Below are 22340 nucleotides of genomic sequence, written 5' to 3'. Positions count from 1 at the left end.
CCAGGGAAGTCCCACAAATCCTCCTTTTTAAAAGTCATTGCTGAGGCTCTCTCTGTAGAAGTGATGGTGTAGGAGTGAGTCCTTTTAGGTATTGTTCTAGCGAAGATCAATGTGTGGACTGGCTGGATGGTCCCTCGTCTCCTACGGACAAGATTCCTGTGTCCAGAACGATATATCAGTAGTCTCCCTATTTCATTTCTATCTGCATTTGTAATACATTAGACTTGTACATCTTCCTTCTCTCTTAATGTATAATAATAATAATAGTAATTAGCAGTAGTTAATATTATTGAAATCTTACTAAGTGCTGAGCATTGTGTAAAGCACTTTAAATGCATTATGTCACATAATTCTTACATTATTCCTATCTCATATATGAAGAAACTGAAGCTTAGAGAGGTTAAGGATGACAGTTATTAAAGTGACAGAGCCTAGATTTGAACCTACGTCTATTTGATAGCCCTAATTTTTGACCGCTTTGTAAATACTCTTTCTCATCAATTAAAATAATAATGATGATGATATTTCATTTTAACAGCATTTCATAAAATGCTTTCTCAACAATTTTAGGAAGAAGGTAGAATGGGCATTTTAATTTCCATATTGTACAGGTAAGATCTTGAGGCTCAAGATATTGAATGACTTGCCTAAGGTTATTATTATCTTGTAAATAATAAATCAGGAATTAGGAAAATAATCCCTATCTTCTGATGCCAAGTTCAGTATGCCTCTCATTAAAACAAAAATTAACTTAGTTAATCAAACGCCTTTTTGATCTCAGCAATGAGACTAAAAGATTATTTCCCTCCAGGGATGTTTTTAAATATTCATTTGATATGTTAAGAGAAAATATTGAAGAAAAATAATCATCAATTAAATAGGCCAGAGTTTCTTGACCTCAGCACTACTGACATTTTGGGCCAGATAACTTTGTTGTAGGGACTGTCCTGTGCATTGCATGATGTTTAGCACCACCCCTGGCCTCTACCCATTAGATGTCAGTAGAAGCCCACTGAGAACTAATGAAATACACACATAATCAAGTTGATAAGAAAAGTGCCATCCAAGAAGAAACCTACCCGGATAATGATTATTACTGATCATTATTCATTGATAAGAGGTATTTTATGGGTTTTAGGCAGGCAAAAGTTTTTGACATTAAGCATTTCCTGAAATGAAATTCTATTGTGGAAATTTAAAATTCTGTACTTACTTTTCGTAATTCATCAGAAATAAGGAAGGGATCACAAAAAGAATCTAAACATTTAACAATATGTCCATTCTCTCGTACAATATCTTCATCATATAATGGATTAAAAAATGACATTGAAAGCTGTGTGCAAGGAACGTTTATAGCTTCAATTTTTTTCACTTCAGTTCCTGAATAAAGAGATATAAAAATTAATTTAGTACTCTCAATTATTTCCAAAACAAATATCACTCTGCAGAGATTCTAAGAAGTAACCAAATACAACATATGTTTTGATATATTTAAAAGACACATTAGTTTAGGGATTTTATTAAATTCTTATTTTGCAGGTTGTTTATTTTTATTAATTATTAAAAGTTTATAACAAAATTTCACCATTTCAGGCCTAGATGAAGGATATGTAAATTAGAAAATACTTGAAAATGAAATATTTATTGTGTAGTAGGAGGTTCTTAGATCAGTTTTAATGTATATATCAGAATTGCCTATAAAACACAGAAATTGCTTCATATGATTTTGGATTTGTATTATGCTTAATGCTTTATAATTCATATTACAAAAATTTTAATTAACTTAAGTAAGGATATTTCTAAAGTCACTGAGGGTATTTTGAAAATGTTTCTCTCCATTTAAAAATTTCTCCCTTGTGATCTCACTTACAGTGTTTATTACAAAAAAAAGTTTTTCCAAATCAAGGTAAATTTCAAACCAGGCCCTAATCAAGTTATTACAAGTGTTAGAGAAATTTGAAATCATGGTGTTCTATTTTTCTCTTGTAGCTCTAGTTCTTCCCATTTCCACACCAACACCCCCCCCCCATTTATTTCCTGAATGTGTCTTTCAGGAATGGATTTTCTGTTACTAGAGGTTCTATTAAATTGCAAAAAGACATAAAGATTAAGGTGAATACTTTTATTATTGCCTCAGTGAGTCACTCAATCGGTCTCTCTCTTTTATGCACCTACATACGCACACGCACTCATTCAGATATAAAGGGGTGGAGTTCTCCTTGTTCAAAGTTCTAGGACGATTGCAGACTTAGATATGGTGTGTCCTCTCCCCAATATATTTGCTGGATCTCTGACCTGAGAAGCAATTTGAGCTTGAGAAGAGTAATGGTGATTATTTGCACTTCCTCCCTCTGGCTGCCCACCCAGAGTCTTGCTAGGACCTGTTGCTCTCATTCTGATCCTAAGCTGGGCTAGTGTGGAGGCAAGAAGAATGCCTAGAGCCAAGAACTGTGCATGCCTCAGTTATTTCAAAAGATACGCTGCTAAGAAAAGCTCCTTTTGTTCTAGAAGCAAAATCCTTCGGGGGATTAAAGTAAAAAGAAGACCGTAGAAAATGACAGAGTAGGTCTGAGTAATATTGGAAGACCAAAGAACAAGAGCAGTATAAAGCCAGACAATTTTCAAAGATGGGTTGGTGGTCATAGGGTGAGGGACTGACATTGGGCAACATGCCATTTTAATAAATCTACCCTATGTCTGATTTGGGGAGTGGCAGGAGGGTGTGGATGGTGAGAGAAGGTAATTGAATTTAAACCACTTAATCTGAAACATAGAAACAGAACTTGCTATGGACTGAATTGTATCCCTCCAAAATTCATATGTTAAAGCCCTAACCCCCAAAGTGATGGTATTTTGAGATGGAGTCTTTGGGGAAGTAATTAGGGTTAGATGAGGTCATGGGTGGGGTCAGGAGGACCTCAACATATGAATTTTGAAGGGACACAATCCAGTCCATAGCCTTCTGCCCCTGGCCCCCCAAATTCATGTCCTTCTCACATGAAAAATACATTGATTCTATCCCAACAGCCCCAAAAGTCTTAACTCATTCCAGCATCAACCCTAAAGTCTAAAGTCCAAAGTCTCATCTAAATATCATCTAAATCAGATATGGGTGAGACTTGAGGTACAATTCATCCTGAGGCAAAATTCCTCTCCAGCTAAGAACCTGCAAAACAAGACAAGTTACATGCTTCCAAAATACAGTGGTGAGATAGGCATAGGATAGACATTTACATTCCAAAAGGGAGAAATAGGAAAGAAGAAAGGGGTGATGGTCCCAAGCAAGCCTAGAACTTGGCAAGGCAAATTCCATTCGACTTTAAGCCTCAAGAATAATCCTCTTTGGTTCAATGTTCTGCTTTCCATATCTACTGGGGCGGTTCTTCCTCCAAGGAAGTGTGTTGTTGAAACTGAGGGGGTGACCCTGACGATCTCTGAATTGCCTTCTCAGTCCTTCTTCTCTTTTCTTGAAGAATAGCACATGCTTACAGCTGAGTGGCTCCATGGTCTGGCCCTGTAGGATCTAAAAAGTCTGATAGCCTTCATTTTGTCTCATTTTCTTCTGTCCCCTTTAGTTCAAGCTGGCAGTGTCTTTGCTGGTACAATCCCATCTCTATTTCTGGCTTCTGCTGAAATGGCTGATTAAGCCCATGAGTTGCACCCATGATCTCTTTATCAAATGGTTGCTCAAGGACACACTTAGTGTGCTCTTCAGAACAAGCTTTCTCATTTTCTGCAATATGGATATGCTGAGAATTTTCCAAATCTTCAAGTTCTGGTTCCGTTTCGCTTAACAATTCCTTCTTCAATTCATCTCTCTCCTTCCATATTTTACTATAACCATTCAGGAGGAAACAAGCCACTCCATCAATACTTTGCTTAGAAATCTCCTCAGCAAATATTAATTTTATCACTTACAAGTTCTATTTTCCACAAAAACACTAGAACACAGTTCAGCCAAGTTCTCTGCCATTTTATAACAAGGACTGCCTTCCTTCCAGTTTCTAATGCCATGTTCCTCATTTCTGTCTGAGACCTCACCAGAATCAACCTTAACATCCATATTCTAGCATGCACCTCAAGACTCTTACAGACTATAACCATTACACAATTTCAATGCTACTTCCACATTTTTAGGTATTTTTACAGAAGCACTCCACTTGGTACCAAAATCTGTATTAGTCTGCTTGGGCTGCTATCACAAAATACTGTAGACTGGGTAGTTTAAACAACAGACATTTATTTTTCCACAGTTCTATAGGGTGGGAAGTCTAAAATCAAGATGTCAGCTGATTTAGTTCCTGGTGAGGACTCTCTTCCTGGCTTGCAAACGGCTGTCTTCTAGCTGTGTCCACATGTGACAGACTCTTATAAGAACACTAATCCCATCATGAGGGCCTCTCAAGACCTTATCTAAACCTAAAATCTCCCGAAGACCTCACCTCTAAATACTGTCACATCAGGAGTTAAGGCTTCAATATAAGAATTTGGGAGGGGACACAATCCAGTGCATAGCACACACTCTCTGTTATGTAGAAATTTGGTTAAATTATGTCTCCAGCATTTATAAGTTTTACATGCATCACTAAGATCACACAGAAAGTTAAGCATGTATTGTTTTTTCCCCCCTCAATACTAGCATTACAATACACTGGATAGCTCCTTTTTATTTAGTGTCCAAGTTGGTGCTTTTCTGGAAACCCCATTAATGTGGAAGTGACAGAGGCAAGATCAGTTCTAGAGCCTGGATTTGAATCTCAACTCCACCTGGCCAGCTATGTAAAACTGCACAAGTTACTTAGCTCATGCCTCTGACCCCTCATTTCTGAAATAGGGATATACAGTAATACCTCTCTGAGAGTTGTTTTGAGAATTAAAGGAGGTAAATGTGCATAATGCCCTTAGCTGAGCACATAGGAAGCACCCATTACACGTCAGCCAAAGAAGGGCAAAGTATGTCTAAAAGAAGGGGGCCGTGGCAGTTGGCTGAGAGGATAAATCAGCACCAAAAATTGGCAACGTAGGCAGTGTAGCCAGTAGTGAAGGAGATTCCATCATCACTCTCTTTAAACCTGGTTCACTTGCTTGAAAAATGTCTTTTCTCTCATTAAACAAAAGCTATTTCTTATGCTTATAAAGGCCCTCAGAGTAAAATTAGAGAGAAGATGGCCGATATATGAGAAAAAAGAAGAAAAGCAAATAGGAGGAGATAAAAACAAATTAATGGAAGAGTACAAGCAATCCACTAGAAACTTCTGTTTCTGAAATGGAGTGCTATCTCTTCTTCTATTTTTCAAAGTACTTCTAATTGATTCTGTCAAGTACATGTGGAATTTTAGAACCTTTCTTTTTGCAATGCCTTTTACAAAAATTAGAAAAAAGTCAGTGCTGTTTTGTGAAGTACGTACCAAAACGGGGGGAAGGCAGAATGCCTATTTCAATGAACGTTATCTTTTGTAAATGAGTTTACTGAAGTTACCGTAAACATGGTTTGTAAACACCATGATACGTGACTCTGATAATTTCCTTTTGAAGATTTGGAAATGGTAAATATATTTTCTTAGATACTCAGCTTAACTTTGTAAGTAGTCTGAAGATCACACTGTACTAACTTTTTGTTCTATAAATTTTGCAGTGGTCTTTAGCCAAAAGCAATAAAATTTGACCTACTAAGTCCAACATCATGAACTGTTTGTAAACTTGTGCTTGACTAATACTTTATGAAAAGTTATTTTTGTGTAAGGCCACTAGAGTTCCATGAAAATATGTTGTAAGAATTTACCAAAACAACCCCATCTAATTTAAAATCAACTTACATTTTCTGGAGCACATATTCATGTTACCAACCAGATTCTCCTTCTAATTGGAATGATAATTTATTCTATTGTTAAGAGGGCTCAACCTAAATTTTCAAATACAGTGTTCACGTTTCTGTTTTCAAAATAGTCTTCTGTTAACTCTCTAATTTCTTCCTTGACCTGAGAGTTATTTAAGAGATTTGAGTGTTATTAAGTGTTTAAATGTTTGGGCAATTTTCTTTAAAGATTTCTAGCTGTGTTTCAACGTACTATGAAAATATTATCTATATGAAGTTCTCCTTTTGAGAATTTAAGACTCTCTCCTCTATGATTTAATACATTATTTTTAAAGACTGTTCCATGGTGGCTGCCAGAAATCCATTCCCCTGACCCAACTGAGATTTTGCCCACACATCCGCACATCCGTGGAATCTTACCTGACCCTTTCCCACTGGGTAGAATTGACCACTCCCCTCCTTTTGCTCCCATTGCTATGTTAGCACCTGTGATACATTATTGCACATATTTTAAAGTATATCAGTGAGTTCCTTGAGTACACATTTTCTCTTACTCACCTTTATGTTACCTGCATCTGTCAGAGTCCATGAAAGGTGCACAATAAATACTTTCCAAACAAATGTAAAGAGTGAAAAATTGCTCTTAGGTGTTAAGCCAGGATAGCAGCAGTGGACTACCAGGAGAAAGATGCAGGGCAGGCCTGGCACAGTTGATAATATTTGACTTTGATGTTGTCAAGCAAATGAGTCATTATTCACAATTTATATTTTAATAATGAAAATTCCTGAGGAAAAATTTTGTTATAATAGTAAATAGTAATCTGAAGAGATGAAAATAAATTTTGTTTACCTAATGTAATCCACTGTCCAGAAGAATCTGAAAGTAACTTCAAATTGGGAATAACATTTGGATCTTTAAAAAAAGCCTAAAATACAAATTTGAGGGGAACAAGTTAGATATATTATTATAAACAGTAATAAGAATTAAATTCTTAAATAACTATAGTAAAATCTCATTTAATTTAAATTGGGGAAGGATAATTTTAAATTGCTAAAATGTCTTAAGCAATAAATGTTTCATAAAGAAATGAAGTTCGGGGCTTCCCTGGTGGCGCAGTAGTTGAGAATCTGCCTGCCAATGCAGGGGACACGGGTTCGAGCCCTGGTCTGGGAAGATCCCACATGACACGGAGCAACTAAGCCCGTGAGCCACAATTACTGAGCCTGCGCGTCTGGAGCCTGTGCTCCGCAACAAGAGAGGCCGCGATAATGAGAGGCTCGCACACCGCGATGAAGAGTGGCCCCCGCTTGCCAAAACTAGAGAAAGCCCTCGCACAGAAACGAAGACCCAACACAGCCATAAATAAATAAATAAATAAAATAAATAAACCCAAAGTTAAAAAAAAAGAAATGAAGTTCTGTTACCTTCAAGTTGGAACAGTATGAACAATACTGTTATGTCCAAGTAGATACCTTTGGGACTAATTTAATAAATACAAAGTAATGATTTACAGTGAAAAGTAAGAGGTTATATAATGTTTGAAAATTTTGTTTTCTTTCAACCTTGTTCTCCCAATTAACTGATGTAAGTAATCACTGCTTCCACTCTCCCCAACTAAATCTAAATCTAAATGTAATTGTCAATTTAATTCTATCCAAGGGGCACATAGAAAAGTGATAAATTTCACTTCTTTTAAAAATTTTTTTATTTTTTTATACAGCAGGTTCTTATTAGTCATCCATTTTATACACATCAGTGTATACATGTCAATCCAATTCTCCCAATTCATCACACCACCATCCCAACCCCCCCCCGCTTTCCCCCCTTGGTGTCCATACGTTTGTTCTCTACATCTGTGTCTGTATTTCTGCCCTGCAAACCGGTTCATCTGTACCATTTTCTAGGTTCCACATATATGCGTTAATATACGATATTTGTTTTTCTCTTTCTGACTTACTTCACTCTGTATGACAGTCTCTAGATGCATCCACATCTCTACAAATGACCCAATTTCGTTCCTTTTTATGGCTGAGTAATATTTCATTGTATATATGTACCACAACTTCTTTATCCATTCGTCTGTCAATGGGTATTTAGGTTGCTTCCATGACCTGGCTATTGTAAATAGTGCTGCAATGAACATTGGGGTGCATGTGTCTTTTTGAAGTATGGTTTTCTCTGGGTATATGCCCAGTAGTGGGATTGCTGAGTCATATGGTAATTCTATTTTTAGTTTTTTAAGGAACCTCCATACTGTTCTCCATAGTGGCTGTATCAATTTACATTCCCACCAACAGTGCAAGAGGGTTCCCTTTTCTCCACACCCTCTCCAGCATTTGTTGTTTGTAGATTTTCTGATGATGCCCATTCTAACTGGTGTGAGGTGATACCTCATTGTAGTTTTGATTTGCATTTCTCTAATAATTAGTGATGTTGAGCAGCTTTTCATGTGCTTCTTGGCCATCTGTATGTCTTCTTTGGAGAAATGTCTATTTAGGTCTTCTGTCCATTTTTGGATTGGGTTGTTTGTTTTTTTAATATTGAGCTGAATGAGCTGTTTATATATTTTGGAGATTAATCCTTTGTCTGTTGATTCGTTTGCAAATATTTTCTCCCATTCTGAGGGTTGTCTTTTCATCTTGTTTATGGTTTCCATTACTGTGCAAAAGCTTTTAAGTTTCATTAGGTCCCATTTGTTTATTTTTGTTTTTATTTCCATTACTATAGGAGGTGGATCAAAAAAGATCTTGCTGTGATTTATGTCAAAGTGTGTTCTTCCTATGTTTTCCTCTAAGAGTTTTATAGTGTCTGGTCTTACATTTAGGTCTTTAATCCATTTTGAGTTTATTTTTGTGTATGGTGTTAGGGAGTGTTCTAATTTCATTCTTTTACATGTAGCTGTCCAGTTTTCCCAGCACCACTTAAGTAAGTAATCACTGCTTCCACTCTCCCCAACTAAATCTAAATCTAAATGTAATTGTCAATTTAATTCTATCCAAGGGGCACATAGAAAAGTGATAAATTTCACTTCTTAAAAAATGAAAACTTTCTGTATGGCGAAAGAAAGAAAATTAGCCAAGAGTTTTATTTCCAGGCACCAGCAGTTGACTCTGGCTGAAAAGATCTGAAGAGAAACGTATTAAAAGTATCTTAGGTAGTCTACATAATTATCAGGAGATGTAGAGAATCAGGTTAAGTGCTGGGCCCTCAGAATAACACAAAATCATATGTAGAACTGCCCTGATGAGGAAAGAGTCATCCTTGCTATAGCCCCATCAAGCACTAAAAAGAGATACCATGATCCTTTCCTCACCAAGGCTACTGCTGTGCCAGGACTGCCCTAACTGAAAGCTGGATGCCTTTGCCATAAAAATTCAGGATTCTGTGTGTACCTCTTTCCTTAAGTTGCTCACTTTTCAAAAACTGGTTTTGCACTGATAAATCTGGTTGGTAGCCCTAGATCCCAGGTTTGTGCTCTGAGTGCAAAAGAGGCAAGTATTACACAGTGAAGGAAACCATCAACAAAATGAAAAGGCAACCTACTGAACAGGGAAAATATTTGCAAATCATATATCTGATAAGGGGTTAATATCCAAAGTACATAAGGAACTCATACAGCTCAATAACAACAACAACAAAACCCCTAAAAATCTGTTTAAAAAATGGGCAGAGAATCTGAATGGACATTTTTCCAAAGAAGACAAACAGATGGTGAACAGGCACATGAAAAGATGCTCAACACTAATCATCAGGGAAATGCAAATTAAAACCACAATGAGGTATCACTTCACACTTGTTAGAATAGCTATCAACAAAAAGACAAGAAATAACAAGTGTTGGCAAGGATGTGAAGAAAAGGGAACCCTCGTGCACTGTTGGTGGGAACGTGAATTTGTGCAGCTACTATGGAAAACAGTATGGAGGTTCCTCAAAAAATAAAAAAATAGAGCTACCATATTATCCAGCAACTCCACTTCTGAATATTTATCCAAAGAATACAAAAACTATAATTCAAAAAGCTATAGGGACTTCCCTGGCAGTCTAGTGGTTAAGACTTCACCTTCCAATGCAGGGGGTGTGGGTTCCATCCCTGGTCAGGGAACTAAGATACCACATGCCTCAGGGCCAAAAAACCAAAACATAAAACAGAAGCAATACAGTAACAAATTCAATAAAGACTTTAAAAATGGTCCACATCAAAAAAGCTATATGCATCCCTATTTCATTGCAGCATTATTTACAATAGCCAAGATATGGAAACAACCTAGATAACCTAAATGTCCATAGATGAATGAATGGATAAAGAAGTTGTGTTGTACACACACACACACACACACACACACACACACACACACACACGCGCGCACACACACTGGAATACTACTCAGTCATAAAAAAGAATGAAATCTTGCTATTTGTAACAACATAGGTGGACCTTGAGGGTATTATGTTAAATGAAATGTCAGACAGAGAAAGACAAATACTCCATCGTTTCACTTATATGTGGAATCTAAAAAAACAGAACAAACCAAACCAAACAAATAGATACAGAAAGCACACTGGTTGTTGCCAGAGAGAAGGGCTGGGAGGTGAATGAAACGGGTGAAGGGGTTGAAGAAGTACAAACTTCCAGTTAAAAAATAAGTAAGTTATAGGTATGTAATGGACAGCATGGTGACTGTAATTAATAATACTGTACTGCATATTTGAAAGTTGCTAAGAGAATAAAATTTAAAAGTTCTCATCACAAGAAATTTTGTAACTCTGTATGGTGACAGATGATAACTAGACTTACTGTGGTGATCATTTCGCAGTACATACTAATATCAAATCATTATGTTGTACACCTGAAACTAATACAATATAATGTCAATTATATCTAAAAACAGGCAAGTGTTTTGGATTCCACTTCGGACTTCCTAAAAAATGAAAGGTGGAAATCACTCCAAATCACATGTATGTTCAAGAAGTGTTGGGCAGTCAGAAAACATAATGATGTCCATGATGAGCAGTAAAGAAAAAAAAACCAATAGACTGGGAGGAAATATTTGCAACAAATATGATTTAAAAGGTGGGGGAGGGGGCTTCCCTGGTGGTGCAGTGGTTAAGAATCCGCCTGCCAATGCAGGGGACACGGGTTCGATCCCTGGTCCGGGAAGATCCCACATGCCGTGAAGCAACTCAGCCCGTGCGCCGCAACTACTGAGCCTGCACTCTAGAGCCCGCGAGCCACAACTACTGAGCCCACGTGCCACAACTACTGAAGCCCGCGTGCCTAGAGCCCATGCTCTGCAACAAGAGAAACCACCGCAATGAGAAGCCCGCGCACCACAACAAAGAGTAGCCCCGCTTGCCACAACTAGAGAAAGCCCGCGCAGCAACGAAGACCCAACGCAGCCAAAAATAAACAAATTAATTAAAAAAAAAAAAAGGTGGGGGAGGATGATATCAATGGCTTATAAAAAGCCCAATACTTATAAGAAAAACTGACAGCCTGATTTAAACATAGCCAAAGGATACAAAAAGTCATGTAAAAATTACAAATAGCCAATAAACTTATGAAAAGATGCTCAACTTCAAGAGCAGTGAGAGAAATGAAAATAAAATCCAGAAGATATCATTTTTCTCATTATATTGGCAAGATTTTAAAAGACTAGTAACAGACTTCCCTGGTGGTCCAGTGGTTAAGACTCTGTGCTTCCACTGCAGGGGACACGGGTTTGATCACTGGTTGGGGAACTAAGATCCCACATGCTGCACAGTGCGGCCAGAAAGATAAAAATAAATAAAAAGACTTTTGGTCAGAGTACCAGAAAATACACACTCTTACATACTGCTGGTGGAATGTGAATTTTTACCACCTTTGGGGAAGTATTGGATACTATCTTGAACTTTAAAAACATGTATAGCTTATGAGCCAAGAAATTCCACTTTTAGGTATGTGTCATATAAAAATGAAATCACCAATAATTAAGATTTATGTGCAAGGAATGTTTTTAATAGTATTGTTTGTGGTGTCAAAACCTGGAAACTTCACTGCCCATCAGTAGAATGATTGAATAAAATGGCTGAATAATAATAAAAGTGGTTGAACACAGTATATCTATACTAGATGGTATGCAGTTATTGAAAAGAAAGTATTAGAATAGAATGTAAGCTCCATATGCTTTTTTTCTTATTCACTGCTATATCCCCAGGGTCTGGCATTTAGCAGTTATTCAATAAACATTTACCGTATTGAATTTGAAGGAAAGCCATAAGTATTTTGAGTAAAAAGAGTAGTTTAAAAGTAATATGTTCGAAAAAACAAAACAAAATAAAACCTCTATTTATATGAACATAAACAAAAGTATGGAAGAATATATACCAAACATTAACAAGTCACCTAAGAAGTGGTGGTTGTGTAGGCTTGTGGGAAGAGAGGGGTTGAGAGAGTTGGATTTGATACAGAAAGATTGTTGACTCTTTGTTCTTTGTTTAGATTGTTGCAGTAAATATTTATCTTATTCTGACACTCCCTTTAAGCTATCACTCTCTTTTCCTAAATAGCTTCTTGAAAGAGGAGTCTATCTTGTTTCACTTTTTTGTCTACCAGTTATTCTTCTGTATCTGGCTCCTGCTGCCATCACTCAACTGAAAGTACACTCGACATCACAATTCCAAAAATAAAATGGACGCAGTCCCTGCTCTCATAGAGTTTACAGACTAAAAGGGAAGATATTAAGTAACACGCCATGAGTGTTATGAAGAAATGCAGGGTGCTATAATGCAAGTACGTAATAGGCAGATCTACTCTAATGGTTTTGGGAAGAAAGGTTAATGCAGAAAGAACATTTAGATTTAGATCTAAAAGGTGAGTAGGAGTCAGCTGGGCAAAAGGTATACTGGTAAATTCTTAACAACGGATACCCCTTCCTCCCTGCCAAAAGCCCTGATTTGTAGCATTTGCTGATTTCCAGGGTGGATTTCAAGTTGCCAAAAGCTTAACAACCAGCAAAGCTTCCTGAAAATTTAGCAGTTAGGCTGTCCTGAGCTGGTTCCAGCATGACACTGGAAAGACTATTTTTCAAGATGGAGAAAATGTCAAGTCTGCAAGGTGAGAACGGAGGGGACTTCCCATTGAAGAAAAGTAATGAGGTTCAGTGTGACCAGAGTTGATGAGCTGATGGTCTGATGAGGTTGGGGAGTTAAATAGGACCTTGTAGGTCAAGTCAAAAATTTTTATCTTAATCTAATATTGATCTAGATTGATCAGTATTTTGAGCTTAAGGGCAGTTGGAAGACCCTGAAGAGATGTAAACAGAGGAAAGATGTGATTAGAGTCATATTTTTAAAAGCTCATTCCTGCTGCAGTGTGGAGATGAATTGAGGGGCTGTAAAGAGACTGATTAGGAGGGATGGTGCTACTGTAATCCAGAAAGGTCTGATGTTCACATGAGAATGCTATCATGTCAAAATGATAGCAAGTGGGAGGGAGAGAAGTGGATGGATTCAATGAATATTTAGAAGAAAGGGACAAAGGGAGAAGGAGGAATCAAAGATGACTCTTAGAATTTTTGCATGAATAATAAGGCAGAATGAATGTCGTTTAATGAGAGGCAAAAGTGGAGAGGACCAGGTATGTGGGTGAAAATTAGTACATTCAACAAGTATTTGTGAATGTCTACATTATGCCAAGCAAGACAAAGTCTCTGTTCTCATGTTGTTTACATTCTAATGGTGGAGGTTAAAGGTAAACAATTTGCAAGTATATATGCCCAATTACAAAAGTCTTCCCCAAAATTATTCTTCAGAAAAAAGGGAAGTTGCCTTATAACTTTAAAAAGTCAAATAGTGTTTGTGCAATTATTTTAATTCATATAATACACATCTTGAAAAGATACACATATGCTGGAATTAACCCCAATTAATACTCATTTTGAATGCTTTTTAGAGGTCTTCTGAAGAATCGGCAAAAGGGGGAATTTAATTCAGATTTAGTAATCATCCCTGGGGGGTATCCACTTACAATTACATTTTAAATATCATAGTGAAAGGAAGTAGGTTAAGTGGCCTGCAGTTAATTGGCCTGGAGCCAATGCAAATAAGTCTTCATAAAGGCCCCTCAAAGCAACAGTTGTTCTATTGAAATCACAATTATGTACCTGAAGAATGAATTTTTTTAAAGAAAACAAAAAACCCTGACCTAATGTGTACAAATGGTATTTTGGGTTATAGAATTTCCAGTGAGACATTAGAAGGGATTCTCTGAATCTCAGATAGCTTTAGGAAAGCTGATATCCTTTGGAAAAATATTTGATTCACAAACTAGTTCCAGTGATAACAAAGATACTGATGTCAAATGCATGTGAAGATTTGCATAAACTTGTTTCATAAAATGTGAGAGTAGAAACATATTTCTAAATTAATATTTTATATAACACAGTTTAAATGTATGTTTATTATATGTCACACATATGAAATATAAGTAGATGTTTGACTTTATCATCTATCTGGCAGACTGCTGATTTCTGATCCAATATCAAATCTCTCCTTCTTCCTTAAGGACTCCCAATTTTATTTGGGACAGCAATGTGCTCAGCTAAACGTTTGCAGTTCCTAGCAGTCTCTGTGGTATGTGGTCCTGAGATGCAAGCAGAGTCTGGTCATGAGATATAATGAGTTGTGCGGATCTTCAGAAAACTCTGTAAATTAAGGAGCTCCCTTGCAGGACATATGGAAGATTCCTGTCATTATCCCTAGTCCATGGTGAGGATGCCAACACTATATACTAAGCCCAGAGCTCTCTCTTGAGACTCAAAGTGAGATAATATATTGAACTATCTACGATATTGCCATTTGTATGCACCTCAAATTTAGCATGCCTGAAACTGAACTCATTTTCACTATATATTCTTTTCCACTTTCTGTGTATTTAAATCTGCCACTCTAATCAACCAAATCAAAAACTTGGTCATCCTACATGTTGCCCTTTGCCTAACTCTCAATTATCTTACCAGTCCTTGAGTACTACGTTTCTCATAAACGTCTCTCCAGGCCATCCCGGTGCCCCTGTCTTAATTCAGGGTATCACCATATACTGTCTGGAGGATAACAGTTTCCAATTTGTTCTCACTGCTTCCAGACTCAGTCCTAACAATCTACCTTCCATACTTCTGCCAGGTGATCTCAGTACTTTAAATTTTACTGTCTTGCTGAAAACCTTTCAGCAACTCCTCAGCAGCTAGATAAAGTCTAAAGTCCTTTGCATGGCACATAAAGTCTTATACAATATCGTCCCACCTATCTGTCTAAAATAATCCCACTTTGTCTACCTGACAAACTCCTACTCATCTTTCAGGCCCTAGCTCAAGTGCCCCGTCTTTTGGAAACCCTCCTTTAACCACCTCAGTCAAAAATGACCACTTTCTCTTTTGTGCCACTACAGTACCTTGTGCATGTTATGTTTTATATCACCTCTCATTCTGCAATGCAATTTTTGGTCTGTTTCCTTCTCTTTAACTGTGTATTGTTCATCTGTACAGACTTAGGAACTAAAGAAATATTTGTTGGATGAATATTTCCTTCCTTCCTTCCATCCACTTACTACCTCACAAATACACTTTTGGAACATAATTTGTTTTTAAATTGAAAGGGAAAATTCATAATCTGGAATCCTAGTTTAAGCAGTACCCTTTGTTCAGTTATAGTTTTTGTAGTAGAAATGACATGGAAGTTGGAGTCAAAGGCCTGGGTTTTGCCATTTGCTGGGCAAGGTTGCACAAATTATTTAACCATTCTGAGCTTCAGTTTCCTCAGCTGTAAAACGGGGGTCAAAACACCAAATTTACCAGATTGTTGTAAATATTAGTGATAGATGGATAAAAAGTGCTGAAGGCTAAATCTGGCACACAGGAGTCACTACTGCTTTGGGAAAACACTTTGTAAAGTAGTATACAAATGTTAATAACAATAACAGCACTTATTATGAGACAAGCATTTTGCTAAATATTTTATATAATTCATTTAATCTTCATATTAATCCTATCAGATATTCAGCATTATTTTCATTTTCAAAAAGACAAGCACTGTGACCATTTTGCAGAAAAGTAAACAGAGGCTGAAGAAGGTTAAGTAACTTGCCCAATGTCATAGAGCCAGTAAGTGGCAAGAGTTGGAATTTGAACAGAGACAGCTAACTTGAGGCCAAATGAGCGGGCGATCCAGGTTGTGTAGGGCTCTAAGCATAAATGATTTTAGGGACTCTAAGAATACAAAACATCTACTTTTGAAAAACTCCAAAAACATGTGAACATACTGGAGTATCTCAGAGTTCCTTGGAAGGAGATTCTCTAAGTGAGGAGCTTTAGCTAGTGAGGGGCCCTAAAGATTCATTAGCTTCAAGGTAAATCTCCTTCCGGGCCATGCTCTTAGCCACAGTGCTTTATTTCCTCCAAATTAGTTACATGAGTAAAAATAATGATTGTATGAATACAGTTCTTTAAATTGAAATATGGGAATAATACTGTCTACCTCACAGGAAAAAATTAGGATAAATAAACATGAAGATATTGAAAATTAGTTTGAAAAAAATTGCCTGCTATTGTGGAAATTTGTTGTGCTTTATGGATGAATTTTGATTTTGTTGAAGAACTCTGTGTCTATTGAACAACCCAAATTAATTCTACACCCTTCTCTATGAAATTTTTCTGATACCAATGACCCTCCAATTGAGTGATCTTTTTTTTCCCTTGTGCCTAGGGTACCTTATATATCCTCCAGTATAGCAATTATTTTGTCTTGTAGAGAATTCTTTACATTTCTAGCTTCCAAAACTGTACACATCACTTACAAGCTGGGATCAGGTCTCTTCATCTTTTTAATACCTCCCAGCAGGGATACAGTAAGTATCCAACAAATATTTATTGAGTAAATGACTTATATTAAAAATTCTACAGCACTCTAAAATTCAGCAAATTAAAATCCTGATCATCTCCTTTTAAAAAAATATTAATTTGAGAGCCAGTACTGGCATAAATGAAAAATATTAAAAACTATACAAATTTAACCATGAATATTTAAGAAATGTCATTAATGACATCATCAGTGGCATATTATATTAACATTATAACACTAACTTAGGTAAAGGGAAATAGACATTTAACCAATTTACCCTCTGTTCAGGGTTGAAGAGTATTCCACCCTCAACCCTCTGCCCAAAATTCATGTCCTTCTTGGAACCTCAGAAAGTGACCTTAGTTGGAAACAGGGTTGTTGCAGATATAATTAGTTAAAATGAGGTTATACTGGAGTAGGGTGGGCCCTTAATTCGATATGACTGGTGTTGTTATAAGAAGAGAAGAACACATGGACACATGATGGACACATGATGAGAGAGAGCTACGTGACTTTGACAGAGGTAGAGATTCAAGTTCTGCAGCTGCAAGCCAAGCAGTGCCAAGGACTGCTGGCAACCATGAGAAGCTAGGAAGAGGTAAGGAAGGATTTGTCCCTATAGATTGCAGAGAGAGCATAACCCTGCTGACACCCTGATTTTGGACTTCTAAACTCCAAAACTGTAAGACAATACATTTCTGTTGTTTTAAGCCACGCAGTTTGTGGTACTTTGCTACAGCAGCCCTGGGAAACTAATTTCCCTCACAGTAAATATTTTGGTTTGTTAATTAGGCTAATATTTTCTTCACTGCACTATCATTCTGTATTTGATGATCTGATTTTTCTATTTGCTGGCAGTCTTGCCATGGGTCTGTAAGATCCTTGAAAGCCAGGCTCCCTTCTGTCTTGTTCCTTCTAGCAACCCCACCACTTGACAGAATTCCTAGTACATGGTATCTCTCGGGAAGTGTTTGTGAATGAGTAACTAAACTACGCCAACTATGCTACAGTCAATGCCTGAAGGGCATGAATGGCAAAGATAATATCATAAACCATAACAGTATATTCCATTTAATTGAGGATTAAAAAACTTCAGGATTTTAAATAAGGTGAATGAAATTTAACAAACACACCAGAATTTGCACCTTCAAATGAGTTTTTCCCTTTTCAAAGCAGCTACCTCTACCAGCTAAAGACTTATTCCAATAACTCTGCCACTGCTTAAGACTTTTTCTGGAATTCTTCACTGGAACTGCTAATAGAGCCTGTACTCACAGGGTAGACTTGATTTCGAGAAACAACCAAAAGTAATTTGAAGCTAACCCTAGTAAATAAAGCTGGTGATAAAGCTGGATAATATTTAAAAATGAGGTGTACCTACTAAAAGAGAGACCAATTTTCTAGCGAGAGACTGACTTTTCAAAATGGAAAAGTTCTATATGGCAGGATACTGAAGATGAGCTAATTTATGGTGATATGAAATGTAAAAGTTCCTCTTAAAACTGATCATTTGAACCTTTTTATTATTCTCAAACTCCAAGAAAACGACGTCACTAAGTAATGGCGTCTTCACAAGAATTTATGCCGAAGTGGGAAAAAATGTAAAATCAGCAGTGGTCCAAGGAACTCTCCAACCCCCATACCAACCATAACGAAATCATCCTTCTGATAAACCTGAAACGTCTGGTCAAACCCGAACGCCTGCGCCTTGATCCTACCCAGCATGGACCTGGGGCAGAGAAGAGAAAGACAGTCAACTTGGGGTAGCATCCTCTGGGGGAGCACATTCAGCCCGTCCCACCAACGGAGTCCGCCCCTCGCCCCTGTTACTGCTGCCTCCCGGTTTCACTCAGGAAGGGGCCGCCTCGCCGCCCGACCCGCGTCTCCACAGCCGCGAAGACCGAAGGACTCTTCTCTTCCTGCCCCTCGGCCTCTCACCACTGGCGGAGCCGGCTGGTGGTCTCCGGGGTGCTCAGAGACTGGAAGGTTTTCTGAGGCAGGAATCTGAAGTAGTAGCCGCCCGAACGCCCCAGCTCCCTAGCCGCCATCTCTGTCTTGGCTGCGCAGAGCGAGGGCCGTTTCCATAGCAACGCGGGGGGCCGTTTCCATAGCAACGCGGCGGCCGTTGGGTGGGCCAGACGCTGCGGGGGCGGGGCCAGAGTGGGGCGGGGTCACGGGTCTACCTAGGCCGAGAAGATCCGCCTCCAGCCCGGCGGCAGCTGGCGGAGGAAGAATACCCCTTGAGGGTCCAGGGAGCCGCTACCGCAGCTCCTCTCGCGCGTACCGTCATTCTCGCTCCTTCACGCCGTCTTAGCGGTGCTGGAAACTAGGGGTTGGGGGCGGAGAAAAATTGCCAGTACATACTTGTTGAAATTAACTCGATAATAATTACGCTGCGTGGGTTAATTTCTTAGTCTCAAACGCTGTAATCTTAGATTTATAGCTATCTAAGTTTAGTGACTCAAACATTTCTGAATAAAAAGTTATTCTGAATTAATTAGGTTAATTAATTAGGTTTATCTATTATGACTACTTGGGAAACTATTCTTTTACCATCCGGCTTTTTTCTTTTTCTTTAAAAGTTACATCTGAAGGCTAAAAAATTTTTTCCATATACACTACAGTACAACGTGCTGTTTAATAGAAACACATATTTCTTATTGCCTATTGAAAATTACCTTTCGTATCTATAGTTTTGTTGTCGTTTTTTTTTGTCTAATAGCTGTGTATCTGAGCTTCAGAAGGGGGAGAGAGGAATGTCGTTGTTTTCCACCTCCTTGCTAACTCCCTTTTCTTTTCCCCTAGTCCTCCAAAAACTGATCTTGATTATTCTATATTCAGCCAACAGCAGTAGGAGAGAGAGGGAGGGAAACGCACACACACAGAATATTCATTTTCGTTGTTGATTTTATTTTTTCATCAAGCCTTTGTCTTCTAAGTAGATTAGTCCTTTTATGTTATGGACATGGTTGGGTTTGAGCTTACCATCTTGTTTGTTGTTTTCTAATTCTGTTCTTTTTTCCTTTAATCCAAAAGTAGGCAAGAAAGAAGGAACAATAGAATATTTTTATTATTCCATTTTTCTCCTTTTTAGCTTTTTAGTTATACATTTTAGTATAATTTTTAATGGTTACTCAAGATAAAATATGACTCCTTGATTTATTACACAGCACCTTAACCGATCACTTACACTATGTTTCAAACAAGAACCTTACAACAGGTAAAATCGATTTATTCACTTTTCACCTTTTGGGTTTTTTTGGTCAATATTTTACTTCTACATAGGTCCAAAATACATTATGTTGTTACTGTTATTTTAAACAGCCAGTAATATTTCATATTTACTAGTATATTTACCGTTTACATTTTTCTTATTCCTTCCAGCAGTTCTGAATTTGTAATCTGGGATTATTTTCATTGAGTTTGAACATCTTCTGTTGGTATTTCCTGTAATTCAGGTCTTCTGATGAGTAAGTTTCTCAGAGTTTGTTGTCTGAAAATGTCCTTATCGTCATTTTTAAATGATATCTTACAACAGACTGTACAGAATTGTAAGTTGACAACTTTTTTCCAGCACTTTAAAAATGTATTCTGTTGTCTTCTGAATTCCAAATTTTTGTTGAAAGGTCAAACATTAGTTTTAGTGTTGCTCCGTTCAAAGTCATATGTCTTTTTTTTTTCTCTTCCTGCTTAAAATTTTTTTCTTTGCCTTTGGTTTCAGTAGTTTGGCTATCCTCTTCTATCTGTCGTGTGTGTGTGTATGTGTGTGTATTCTTGTGTATGTGTGCTTTTGTGTGTGGCTTCTGTTTTCATCCTGTTTGGGATTTGCTGAGCTTCTTGAATTCTTTCACTGATGCCTTTTAATCAGTTTTTAAAAACTCAGCTATTATCTCTTCAAATATTTCTTCCACTTTGTCCTCACTCTTCTCTTTTTCTTGGACTCCAATTACATGTATATTAGAACTTCTAACTCTTTCCCATATTTCTCTGTTATATCTTTTTCAATTCTTTGTTTCTTTTTGTGCTTCATCTTTTCCATTCTTTATTGACCTGACTTTGAATTCACTAATCTTTTCTGCTTAACTCTTAATTTCAGATATTTTATTTTTTAGTTCTTGAATGACCATCTTAATCTTGTTTAATATATTCTATTTAAATCTCCATTTTTTCATTCATTTAGTATACATTTTTCTTTATTTAACAGGTTAAAGTTATATTTAAATCTTTGAGTGCTTCAATAGGAGAATTATTTTTGGATCTGCTTCTTTTGCCTGTTTTATTTCTTGATTATAAATCATGTTTCTCTGCCTTCCCACACATTTAACAACTTTTTGTTTTAGGTACAACATTGTGTGTTTGAAAAGTGTAAGAGATTCAGAAGACATTATCTTCCACTGGAAAGTATTCACTATTTGAAGGTGAATAGCCGATAACTTTAATATAATCAGGGATTCAATGGGTCAAGGCTGAGTTTTAGTTTTAGTAGGACTGACCTGCAGTCCACCTCTTTTCTCCTATACCTTGAGCAGGCCTGATTGAAAATCTAACAGATCTCTATCTTCTTGGCCCCCAAAGATGAGAAAATTCAGGTTTTCCTTTCAGAGGTGTTGAGCTTGCTCTTTAGCTTCCCACATCCTACAGCACTGAAATCTAGCAAATGTCTTAATGGGGAGACTGAATGTGTGTTTGAGGCAGGCCCCATCCTTCCAATAGGACTTTGTTTTCTAAGCACCTTGACATTATGGAAAATCTCATTCTGTGCTTTAGAAGCCTTTGCAGAGCAACTCAGCATCCTACACATAGTACCCAAACTCAGCAAATTTTCTTTGGAAGTGTAGCCATGTTTGACCCTTCAGATTTCCTTGCATGACCACCAAAAGTCATTCAATCTTTACTTTGCATATCAGCCAGTAAATGAGACTACTGAAAGAAAGGTCTTGTAAACATCAGCTCATCTTGGAAGGATTTCCTGGGGGAAGTATTAGAATGTAGATTCCTTGATTTCACCACCAGAGATTGAGATTCCACAGGTCTTGGATGGTGCCTAGGAACTTGTATTTTTAATATGCTCTTCGGATGAATTCGATGCAGGTTTTCTACACTATTCATTGAGAAAAACTTTCCCACGCTTTCTTTACAATTTATCTTAAATCCCATGTCATGAAGAAAGTTATTCCAATACTTCTGTCTGACTTTGTATACATTTAGTTTTTGCTAGACAATCAAATATTTGGTCATATACTATATTGTACTTTTATTTTTCTGATTTTTTGTGAACATCTTTCCAAATAGATTACATACTATTCAACATGGGGGAATTTGCTTGACATTTTATAAAAACATTTTCCACATGACCTAAGCATGTAGTATTTGTTTAGTTAATTTTTTTCTAGGTTTTTCTGGTTTTATTGTGGTATAACCAACATACAATAAACTGCACGTATTTAAAGTGTACAATGTCATGAGATTTGCTATATGTGATCTTTGTGGGTTTTTTTGTTTTTTTGTTTGTTTTTTCTTATTAGTCATCCATTGTATACACATCAGTGTATACATGTCTATCCCAATCGCCCAGTTCATCACACCACCATCCCAACCCCCCGCCGCTTTCCCCCCTTGTTGTCCATACGTTTGTTCTCTATGTCTGTG

General features: G+C 37.2%; 1 protein-coding gene across 1 annotated transcript in view; it reads right to left on the bottom strand.

The window, feature by feature from the left end:
* Window positions 1-18787, bottom strand: part of CFAP300 (cilia and flagella associated protein 300) — a 28573-nt gene extending 9786 nt beyond the window's left edge. The window contains exons 1-4 of the mRNA XM_082340043.1: window positions 18630-18787; window positions 18339-18420; window positions 6666-6741; window positions 1214-1380 (exon numbers count right to left, since the gene is read on the bottom strand). Of these exons, the coding sequence (XP_082196169.1) occupies window positions 1214-1380; window positions 6666-6741; window positions 18339-18420; window positions 18630-18739 (435 nt within the window). The 5' untranslated portion in view covers window positions 18740-18787. The remainder of the gene's footprint in view (window positions 1-1213; window positions 1381-6665; window positions 6742-18338; window positions 18421-18629) is intronic.
* Window positions 18788-22340: the final 3553 nt, after the last annotated feature.

Source organism: Balaenoptera borealis (genome assembly GCF_965194805.1).
Source record: "Balaenoptera borealis genome assembly, chromosome: 11".
NCBI classification, from domain to species: Eukaryota; Metazoa; Chordata; class Mammalia; order Artiodactyla; family Balaenopteridae; genus Balaenoptera; species Balaenoptera borealis.
The sequence above is the reverse complement of the archived record's forward strand: the minus strand, read 5'-3'. Positions and strand labels throughout refer to the sequence as shown.